Genomic DNA, 12,070 nt, shown 5'->3' on the forward strand with positions numbered 1-12,070 from the left:
CTTAACGCATCTCTGTCACAGAGCATTAACCTCTGCCAATGGAAACTTTGCTAGGTTTTTTGTGTGGTTCTGGGATGCCTGCATCAATGTATTCTCTCCTGATAGTGCTTCTAGGATGTGATGCTGCTTTATGCTCTGGACTATTTTTCGATGTCTTGGAGTACTTAATGATAACTCTCATTTGTTTAGAACTTGAAAATTGCAAAGCACTTTCCTTGTAATGACACTGGGAGGTAGGCAATTTAAGTAATGTTACATGCATGTTACAGGTGGGGAAACTGAGACCAGGGAGATTAAGTGGCATTCCGAAGTCATGCAACTAAACATGCCTGAGTTAAAACTCAAACCCAAGTCTTCTAATTCTAAGGCCAACCCTTTTCCTCTATACTACTCTCTCTCTCCATGTCCTAAACTGCTTTTAATTAGTATAAATTTTTGTACCTATTACACTATTGTTTAAACAAGAGGCTATTGTCACATTTAGACTTCTATCTATTCATGAACATCATAGGGTGCCTGTCATAGGATACCCAGAGGAAGGCTCAGAGCTTTAGAGTCACTAATGCTTCAACACATATCCATTAATATACAGAGCTTCTCTACTATGACACTCACTCTCTCAAGACACTGCTGCATTTTTTTATTCTTATCACTGTTAGTATCTTTAAGTCTAATTGACTTAGAGAATTTCCAGGGATGAAGCCATTTTGAAACGGGAATCATGCCTGGGTGGCGCAAGGTCTGAAATGATCACTCAAATCTCTGTGCTTTTCACGTATACTAAACTCAATAGCCAACCACAGCATGAACGCAAAACCCAAAAGAAATTAGCTTGATCTTCAGCTGTATTAATGGAAGCATGGTATCCAGACAAGGGTAACAATCCTGCTCTTCTCCCCTGCAGTAAGAACCAAGCTGGAGTATTGTGTTCATTTCTATATGCCAAATTTTAGGAAGGACATTAACAAGTTAGAACAGATTTGGAAAAGGACCAAGTGGACGGAATGTTGTGAGAACAGGAGATCATGTCAAATGAGAATTCATCTGAGAGCACTAGAGATAACAGAAGATTTATGGGAGGAGCATAAGAGAGCTGCCAATATTTGATGGGTCATCATGTGGAAGAAGGATATTATTATTATTATTATTATTATTATTATTATTATTATTATTATTATTATTTTGTCTCAGAGGGCAGATCTAGGAGTAATACATGAATCCTGAAAAAAATAATAATCTTGATATAAAATAAAAAGAAAAAAAATCCACAAAGCTATATGGAAGTGGGAGGAAGATGTTAGGACATGGTGGTTTCTTCCGTCAGTGGTAGTCTTCATGTGAAGCTATGAATGGCTACTTGTCAGGAATTGTGTGGAAGGCATTCTAGGTAAGGTCTAGAATGAACTTGATGACCTCTGAAGTTCCTTTTAGCTTTAAAGAGAAAGTGCCAAGCACTATGCTAACCGTTTTTTATAAATATTTAATTTGATCCTCACAAAAATCCAAGGAGGAGAAGAAGAAGACAGATATTATTATTATCCTCATTTTACAGTTCAGGTAACTGAAGCAAACAGGTTATATGACTTGCCCAGGATCACATAACATAGTATCTGAGGTCACTCACTTAGTACTTTCTGACTCCAAATCAAGCATTCTACCCACTGTGCCACCTAAAAGCTTTGAGGTTATGTAATTCTGAGAATTTTTCCCCTACTTATCAACAGTATTTTTCCTTGCAAAAAGGAATAGAATCTATCATACCTTAGTAGCTATAGACATTCATTCATTTATTTTTTCAACATTCAACACAATTTATTATAAAGAGCAGGCAATTTGTTAATTGCCTGCTTTATATGCAGTTCATTGTGTGAGAAGTTGGGGGTGGGTCCCTATAAAAAATTAATGATAAAGTCCTTGATATGAAGGTGTTGACCCTACTGGAATATTTCCCATAAAAAGCTGTGTTTCAAAGGCATTCTAAGGCTGATGGCTTAGCTCATGAGAAGCTGGAGTATGTTTTGGACATAAAAGAAGGTTACAGCATTCACCCCCTTCTCTAAGCTTGTTATCTAAAACCCAGTGGAATCACTGTGGATGCTGAAAAGGAAATTTGAGAAATCAAAGCCACTCTACATGATCTCATCTCATGAGTACATAACATAAAATTGTATTCATTTATTCATCAGATGTGTTTTTAGCCCCTAGGATATGTAAGTTGATGTGCTAATCACTTGGGGGAAGGGGTTAGATAAAAAAATGAGTAAGACCTAATTTCTCAACTCAAGTATTTCATAACACAATAGGGAAGACAGAAGACGGACAATAAATAAGACACTGGACAGAATAAAATTACACTAGCTCATATTTATATGTATTTTTAGTTTGACAAAAGGCTTTATAAACATCAGTCAATAAACAATTACTAAGCACCTACTATGTGCCAGGCACTGTGTTAAGCACTGGGCATATGAAGAAAGTCAATAAATAGTCTCTATCTCAAGGAGCTCACAGTCTAATGGGGAAAACAATGTGCAAACAATATAGCTTGGGGATAATTAGTAGAGGGGAGACACTAGAATTAAGGGAGATTGGAAAAAACTTCTTAAAGAAGGTGGGGTTTTAGCTGAGATTTGAAGGAAGCCAGGGAATCCAGAAGAAGAGATGGAGAGAGAGAGAGAGAGAGAAAGAGAGAGAGAATTCCTTGCATGGAAGACAACCAGTGAAAATGCCCAGAGTAAAGAAATGGAGTGTCTTCTTGGTGGAATAACAACGACACCACTATCAGTAAATCATAGAGAATGTGGTGGGGCAAGGAAGGCTGGGAGGGGAGAGTTGTAAGGTGTTAAGAAGACTGAAATGAGGGGCAGGAAGAAGGATAGGATATGAAGACCTTTGAACACCAGAGTATTTTATATATGATTCCAGAGGTGAGCCATTAGATTTTACTGAGGGATGGGGCTATGTGTGAGACATGGTCATACTTTCACTTCAGGAAAACCATTTTGTTAGCTGAGTAGAGGGTAGACTAGAGTTGGGGGTGTGGGGAGATTTGTGGAGGCAGACCAACCGGAAATCTGCAGTAATAGCCCAGGCATTAAGTCATGAATCTGATTTGGTCTTATTGTCTGTGACAGATAGTCCATGCAAATGATATTATCTACATTTTTCAAGTGAAGAAATTGAAGATCAAAGTTAAATTACTTACCCATGGTCGTAACTCAGGCAAGTGACCATGGCAGGAGTCAAACCCACTCTTTCTGACCCCAAGTTCAGCAATATTTCCATATAGTTTTAAAAAGTATTATAAAAAGAATGTTGTTTTAAGACTTCAGATGAGGTTACAGATTATATCCAGTCGGGGAGATGGAGGAGGTGACATTTGAGCTAGTTTTGAAAGGTTAATAAGTGATTTTGATGTGAAGAATTAGTGGTAGAAAGCATTTCAAGATCAGAGGAAAGACCATAAACAACAGTGCAATGGTAGAAAAGTGAGATGTTTGTTCAGGAAATAGTATATAGTTTGTTTCATTATAGGGTATATTTAAGGAATGGTGAGAAATAACTCCATATAGTAGAGTTGGGACTAGGTCATAAAGTGGTTTGATTGTCATACACATGAATTTAGATCCTATTTGGTAAGTGGTAAAGAGCCATAAATGAAGATCACTGAGCAAGTGAATTACATGATTCAAGTTCCTCTTTAGAGAAATTGATCTGACAATAGGATGTAGTCAGGATCAGATGAGAGAAAGGTAAGGTGTGGGGAGACCAGTTAGGAGCTCCTTTTTCACTGGTGAGAAGGAATGGGAGCCTAAACTAGGTTGGCAGCAAGAGGAATGAAAAGAAAGCTATGAAAACAGGAGACATTTTGGAAGTAGAACTTCCAATACGTAAAATATGATGAGAAAGAAGAGGAAGAAATCAAATATTGGTAGTACTATTGATAGAAAATGGAAAATCAGAAAGAGAACTTGATTCTAAAGAGAATATGAGCAGCTTAGATTTCTATATACTTAAGTTGTTCAGCAAATGTTCAGATAGAGGTGTCCAGGAGTGTGCCTGAGCCAACTCAAACAAGCATGAGGGCCAATTGTCAAATTCAGTGTGAGTATTTATACCTAGAAAATGGTAAATGTTAAAAATCAAGTCTTGTTTTGTTGTTTTGTTGAAAAGTGATTGAGAAAATATCAATAATATAGATTTAACTTAAAATGTACCATGTAGCCAGTTGTTAAAGATTTACCAGCGTGCTTCCTTGCTCTGGGCATTTTCACTGGTTGTCTTCCATGCAAGGAATTCTCTCTCTCTGTGTCTCTGTCTCTGTCTCTCTCTCTATCTCTTTCTTCTGGATTCCCTGACTTCTTTCAAATCTTTCAAAATCCCCACCTTCTTTAAGAAGCTTTTTGCAATCCCCATTAATTCTAGTGTCTCCCCTCTACTAATTATCCCCAAGCTATATTGTTTGCATGTTGTTTCCCCCATTAGACTGTGAGCTCCTTGAGGTAGAGACTGTTTATTGACTTTCTTCATATCCCCAGTGCTTAACACAGTGCCTGGCACATAGTAGGTGCTTAATAATTGTTTATTGACTGATGTTTATAAAGCCTTTTGTCAAACTAAAAATACATATAAATATGAGCTAGTGTAAGTCTCCATCGAGCAGTTTTACTAGACTTTGGGCAAAATGTGAAGTTCAATGATACAGAATTGTGTATCATTTACATAGAAGTGACTATAGAATCTGGAAGGATCATATTATCTAGAGGTGGAGGGGATTGTGAAGATAATCTATTCTTGTGGTTCTTAACCTGAGTTCCATGCAGTGGCTTTTTCAAGATTTTGATAATTATTTCAATACAGTTGGCTTCCTTTATAGTACAAATTATTTGATTTTATGCACTTAAAAGCATTATTCGGCAAAGAAATTCTTATCCCATGTCACCAGAAAAGGTTAAGAACTTCTGGTCTGGTAGAAATCCCACATTTTACAAATAAGGAAATTAGAGCATTCCTGAAGTTATGGAAGGATATAAAGAGAAAAGAACTAGGGAAAAATCTTTATGAAATGACTACAAGTAGGTGAAAGGAGAAAGGGGTATCTATGAAGCAAAGTGAGAAGTCACAATCAGAATAAAGAGAATGAAACCAGGAGAGTGTGTGACACATAACATTGCCTTCATAAATGCTTATTGATTGAGGGACTATCATAAAAGCCAAGAAGTATGGAAAAAGTTTTACAGAGGATAATAGCAAATGTAGATTACTCTTTTAAGGGGCTTAAGAGAGAGAACAGTAAGTGAAAGATTGATAGCTTGGGGAGGAGGTGAAAGAAGGCTTATGAGGGAATATTCATTTACAATCAAAGTATCCTGAACTTATTTGTAAGGCAAGGAGATTCTAATGAAAGTGGGATGAGAGATTGAAGATGAAGAACCTTGAGGTGTTACTTGAGGAAATCACCTTCCCAGAGGAAGCAGGAAGGAATATGATCAAGAGCACGAGTAGAAAGTTAGTTTTGAAAAGAAGAGACAATTCTCCTGTGACTGGAAGGAAAAAGGCAATCTGAAAGTACAGAAAAATTTGAGAATAGGGGAGAGAATTGTAAGGAACTCTTGTCAGATGCTTTTGACTCAAAGAATGGGTCAAAAGAAAGGATGGCTAGTCAGAATAAAAAACATTTTTTATGTAGCTATTATGTATTGTAAAGCAATGCTTTTCTAAGAGTGAAATGTAGGAAGGATACATAGAAAGATGAAAAGCCAGAGCAGTCTTATTATGTGCATACAGATATATGAATGTTGAGAAATAACAAGGCTAATGGAGTCAATGCTTTCATCTGTCAAGGAACTGTAGCATTTCAGTGAGATTAAGGGGCATGTTTTACTAGGGTTAGGTATCTCCCATCTTTAACCTTTCCAATTTTTAGTTTTTCATATGCAAAATTTCAGGGTCTTTGTACCTTTGGTAAGTGCCCCCATCCTAGTTACTTTTGCACAGCTGGTTCTGAGCCTGGTGTGTGTGGGTGGCAGCAAAAAAACTAATTGGCTTGGGGCAGCTCTGGGCCAAACCTATCTGCAGACAATGAAGAAGTAGAAGAACAGCCATTAATTAAAAGGATAAACAAGACATTTGGCTTTCTTTTGCAGCCTTCTGTTAAAAGCTTTTCTTAAAAAAAAAAATTTTAAAAAAAGTTTTCCAGAGGGATATTTCTCAGTTTAGCATTTAGCCTTAGTAGCATTTCCTCATTATTATATTAAAAATAGACTACATAACAGTGTTTTTCTCTCAAGACACTCTGGGTTCCCTGTAAATACCATTTGCCAGACAGAAATAAATTGTATGGTTGTGGAGTATTCCACAGTCCCTGTGGCTCCAAAGACATGTTTTTGTCTCCATGGCAACAAAGGCAAACAATTTTGTCTGCTAATCTCTCTCTCTCTCTCTCTCTCTCTCTCTCTCTCTCTCTTTCTCTCTTTCTCTGTGTTTTAAATAACATTTTTGTGTTTTTCATAGGTGCCTATCCACGACTTTCACTGAGCTTTAGGTTGAAGAGAAATATTGGATACTTCATTCTTCAGACCTACATGCCCTCCATACTGATTACAATTTTATCATGGGTGTCATTCTGGATTAATTATGATGCATCAGCAGCAAGAGTTGCCCTCGGTATGTGATTAAAAAATAGCATTAAAATTTAACTAAATATATCTTCATGGTATCGAGTGATTTCAGAGACTACAGCTCGCTTTCAGCATTTTGACATCTCATGACACTAGCTTTGTGGACATGATTCTGTTTTATCTTTCATCAAAAAGCTCACGCATGATTCCCTTGATGTGGTAATTTAATTAAAAAGGCTTAAATGTGAATCTTCACAGCGATGATAGGGAAAATATGCCTCTAGAATATTTTCATCGTAAAATATTTGTTACCAATTTTTATTAGGATAGGAATTGTTATTTCCTGTTTAAAGAGATGCCTCTACCCCAGGAAGAAGACCTAATTGGTTCCACATTTTTTAAAGTAAAATGGAAAATAATTAAATATTATAGTAATATAATTGGAATTATACAATTTAATGAGCATTATAACACACCATTTAATTCTTAGTGCTGTTATCTAGTCCAGCAGTTATTCTGCTCATTTGGTCACTATGTTACTTTATAGAAAATATGAATCAGAACTCTTATTTATAAGATTTTCTTAGATCCTTGAAGGGAAAATATAAAAATATGTTTAACCTATGGAATATAAAACAATTCTCAGTTATTTATAAATTAGATACAGCTGAGATAGCAAACTCATAAGCAAAAGGCATTGATGAAATGATTTTTAAAGTATTTATCTCAGAGAAATATAGAAATGAAATGAAACTTTTGAGCAATTAACTCATTCTTCCTCCCTCTCTCTAGGTAGCTCTTTACTTACAGCATTCCAAATGTATAGTTATTTATGCTATTCATTCAGTTAATCAGAGAAGAATAATCCACATTATCCACTCTTCAAATGCATTTGTATAGTATTGAATGAGTTATAGTCGGTCATAATGGATAGAGTCCTTTGAGTTAGATCAGTCTGGGTTCAAGTACCTCCTCTGATAGGCCCTGCCTGTGTGACCTTGGGCAAATCACTTAACCTCTCCCTACCCTCAATGATCCTTGTTTTGTTTTGTTTTTGGTGAAGCAATGGGGTGAAGTGACTTGGCTAGGGTCACACAGCTAGTAAGTGTCCAATGTCTGAGGCCAGATTTGAATTCAAGTCTTCCTGAATCCAGGGCTAGTGCTCTATCCACTGTGCCATCTAGCTGCTCCCTAAATGATTCTTTAAGACTACTGTTGTTAAGTCATGTTCAACTCTTTGTGACTCCATTTGCAGTTTTCTTGGTAAAAATACTGGAGTGGTTTACAATTTCTTTCTCCAGCCCATTTTAAAGATGAGGAAAGTGAGGCAAATAACATGAAGTGATTTGCCCAGGATCACACAGCTAGTTAAGTGTCTGAGGACAGATTTGAACTCAGGAAAATAAGTCTTCTTGACCCAGCACTCTATCCACTGCTTGACCTAGCTCAATCTGCGTTGGTAGAGGGAGTTTCTTTCCTGGGAGTTCCCTACATCAATGAAATCACAGGTCTGATTTTAAAAAAGAAGGATGGGTGGGTGGTAAAAAAGTCTTACATGAAAGTATTCCTTCTTTTCACTTTTCCACTCTTTCTTCCTCCCGTTCTCTCTCTCTCTCTCTCTCTCTCTCTCTGTCTCTCTCAGGAGTCAGGAAATTAAGGTGCAAAGTCCAAGTTAGTTTTTCTGTTGTCAAAAGAACTCCTAACCCAGGCTCTTCCTGAGTTCAAATCTAGCCTCAGACACTTAGTGGCTGTGTGACCCTCGGCAAGTCACTTAACCCTGTTTGCCTCAGTTTCCTCATCTGTAAAATGAGCTATAGAAGGAAATGGCAAACCACTCCAGTATCTTTACCAAGAAAACCTCAAATGGGGACATAAAGAGTTGGAAACAACTGAAAACAATAAAATAACAGCAAGAAAAAAAGTTGGAGATTAAGCTGAATATTAAGTAAAGCTTTTCACTGGAAATGATGTTAATATGTATATCTATGTAACTTATGATACTGATGTGTAATATAATTATATGTATATAGTTTATAAAATATAAAGTGCTTTAAGGTTTGCAAAGTGCTTTACAAATGTCTTATTTGATCCTATCCACAACCCTGGAAAGTAAGTGCTGTTATTATCACCATTTTACAGATGATTTGAGGCAGATAGAGGTTAAATGACTTGCTCAAGCATTTTATTAAATGTCTGAAACCATATTTGAAATCAGTTTTTCCTGACTCCAGGTCCAGAACTCTATCCAATGTGCAAACTTTCTGGCTCTAGTAACTATAATAATATCATCTTACACTCTTAAAACAATTTTAGATTTTGTATATTGCTTTCACTTATGTATTGTATGAAGGAAGCATTCCAGTGAAATTCTCATACGAAAATAGGTAGTTGTGCATATTTTAAAGATCTGTGATTGATGTGGGGATTTCCTCCAGTGATACAGATAACAACCCATTTGTGACTTATTAATAATAATAACAAGCATTTATATAGCATTTCAAAGACTGCAAACCACTTTGCCTACATAATCTCATATGATCCTCACAACAACCCAGTGAGGTTAAAAACTGTCATATTATTTGCCCAGTTTTACAGATGAGGAAACTGAGACAAGGATTAGTAAAATTGTCTAAGATCACATAACGAGTAAGTGGCAGAGATAGGATTCATACCCAGCTCTTCCTGGTTGTGTGCTCTTTACAATGCAACTAGCCTTTGAAAGATATTCTGTCCAAAAAAAAAAAAGTATCACTTTGCAGCTAGCATAGTGATAAGTCTATCTGAACCTATTTAGGTTGGGCCTTGAACAACAAAACTATGGTCCAGGGCTGGATTGTGAAGCCTTCCCAAGTTGGTGTTACCTTCCAGAGTTTATTGTCCACCGTCTTAGTCTTGGGGAACCTAATTTGTTGTTGTTGCTCGGTCATTTTTGGTCATGTCTGGGCAAAGATACTGGAGTAGTTTGTCATCTCCTTCTCCAGGTCATTTTACAGATGAGGAAACTGAGGCAAACAGGGTTAAGGGACTTGTCTAGGGTCACACAGCTAGTAACTGGCTGAGGTCAGATTTGAAACCAGGAAGATAGGTCTCCCTGACTCCAGGCCTAGTACTCTATGCACTATGGTGCCACCTAGCTGCCCATGGAGAACCTAGGGTCCCTTCTGTACCGCAATGACACATTGGAGTAAGATTTAATTTAAAATACAGTGAAGTCTAAGTTCTTTATAAACTCCATCAGCAATTGTTTTACCAGCTGGACCTGAAATTATTTTTCTCTATTCTTTATTTCTGTATTACTAGCAGTGATGCTGAGGGCAGAGGGATAAAGACTATGACTTCAAAGGAGGAGACATAGGCTCCATTCCAAAATCTACAAGTGACTCTTCTTGATTCAATTACTTTATTATCACAATCTGTGAAACAATCTGTTAAACAAGAGATAATGATAATCCTGGCCCTCTCTGAGCACATATTCAATAATTATATCGATATACTTAGAAATAGAAAATACTTTTTTTCCCTTTAAAATAATGGACTTTATTTTTCATACCTCCTTGATAATTGGAAAGGTATTCCATAGTGAGAGAGAGGAAATCGGGCTCCTTGTTGGTGATTCTTGGTAGTGCTGCTCTACCTACTTACGAGCCTCTAGATTTTGGGTACTGGGCAATTATAGCAGGGCTGTTCCTCTATGCCCTTTTGTCCTTCTCCCAAACTGTTCACATGACAATGGTTTTCCATTGCCCAGGTCAACATGTTCATGGGAACATGGCCATGGTATTTTTTTTTTCCTTTAGCTTGGCATAAGCCCTATGTAACAGGTGGGCCTGCCAGAAAACACAACGGATATATAAATCTGTCCATACAAAGGTCAAAACTGATGGATGAGAGCTTTCCATTCCTTTTTTTCTCATATGTAAAATGGGAATAATATCACTTATATCTACCTCACAGGGTTATGATGAGGAAAGTACTTAACAACCAAGTGTTATATACAAATGCAAATTATGATGTTGTTATTGTCGCTGCTGTTGTGTGCCTGAGAGGAAATATAGTTCTTTCTTAGCTGCCCCCTCAAAAAAGAAAATCAATCATATTGAATAAGATTAATCTTAGTGGTAAGAAGGATTAAACTACTTATCTTGAAACATATTTCTTGACAAAATTATTTTCCAAGATCCTTTTTTTGGAGTGGGGATGTGTGCTAGAACTATGATTTCATCAGTGGAGGGAATTCCCTTTATAGATCCGTATCACAAGTCTTTTGTAATTTAAACATCTTCCCAAGGCAAGTGAAATGAAGTGATCTACCTGCCCATGGTCATACAGCTAGCATGTGTCAGAAGCCGAATTTGAACCCAACTCTTCCTGACTTCAAAGCCCTGGTAGCATGCCATCTTTTTCTAAGATACTTCTTAGACCAAAAGAGTTATTCTACCATAAAAAAAACTGAGTAACTTTCTTACCCTCTCACCAGTAAGTTTCATTTAAACTCAGTAAGTTCAGGCTTGTCCATTAACTGTGTCTGTGACATTAAGCAAATCAATTAACTTCAATTCCTTTATTGGATTATAACACCTATAAAATCCTTTCCATCCTTAAAATTCAATTCTTCTGTGATTCTAAGCATTTTATGAACACCTGTATAATACCTAGTCCTATATTTGGTAATGTGCTAGCTATCAAAGAAGAATAAAGTAAGGTCTATGCCCCTTTTCTTATAGTTTTCTCAGAGAGACAAGACTCACACGTGTAAAATAATTGCGAGACATTGCATTACAAATTCTTAAAATGAATCTATTGATATTAGATATGTGCCAAAATCATTAATTGGTTCTATTAATACAGAAAATGCTATGATATTTGCTTTCAAGAAAATTAATTTATTTACCAGATACTTATTGAGGAGCTACCAAGGGTAGGGCATTGCTAGATCTTACGAGAGGTACAAAAATAAATGTCTTCCCTTCAGGCATTTGGATTATATTATGTTATTTGCTCTCTTGCTCCATAAATGTATGGAATTATCCTGTGTAATCAAAATTGTTCAGCAGATGATATTTCCAGTGCTTTCACCAAACAGTTGACTGTCCTCTGTTGTTTTCTGATAATATAATTCAATACAATAAGCATTTATTAATCAGTAAGTTTCATTTTGCCTTTGTTAAACATCTTTGCAAGGTTTGCTCATGCAGCCCCCATAATACTATTCTCCTTTCTCCATGTTTTTTCCCACTCAGACTTTTAGATACTTCTATGAAATCTCTCATTTGCTCCCATTTATTTTTATTTCTCCCAGCTCTTCACATGTAGCACTTTTCTCACTAGTACTTTCCACATTTTCATCTGTTTTCAGAATTCTATTCCATTTATTATAACATACTGCTATTATGGAGCACAGATCTATGTGCAGTATTCTAAGTGCTATCTTCCCCAGAGTGGAGATGTCG

At 36.5% G+C, this 12,070-nt stretch overlaps 1 protein-coding gene across 3 annotated transcripts in view; it reads left to right on the top strand.

The window, feature by feature from the left end:
- GABRB3 (gamma-aminobutyric acid type A receptor beta3 subunit) overlaps positions 1–12,070 on the top strand; it is a 247,011-nt gene that overhangs the window by 212,656 nt on the left and 22,285 nt on the right. For all 3 annotated transcript variants that reach the window (XM_027856657.1, XM_027856656.1, XM_027856655.1), the window contains one exon: positions 6,514–6,666. In XM_027856657.1, coding sequence (XP_027712458.1) covers positions 6,514–6,666 — 153 coding nt within the window. The remainder of the gene's footprint in view (positions 1–6,513; positions 6,667–12,070) is intronic.

The sequence above is a fragment of the Vombatus ursinus genome, unplaced genomic scaffold, assembly GCF_900497805.2.
Source record: "Vombatus ursinus unplaced genomic scaffold, bare-nosed wombat genome assembly UNPS02011591.1, whole genome shotgun sequence".
In the NCBI taxonomy this organism is placed as follows: domain Eukaryota; kingdom Metazoa; phylum Chordata; class Mammalia; order Diprotodontia; family Vombatidae; genus Vombatus; species Vombatus ursinus.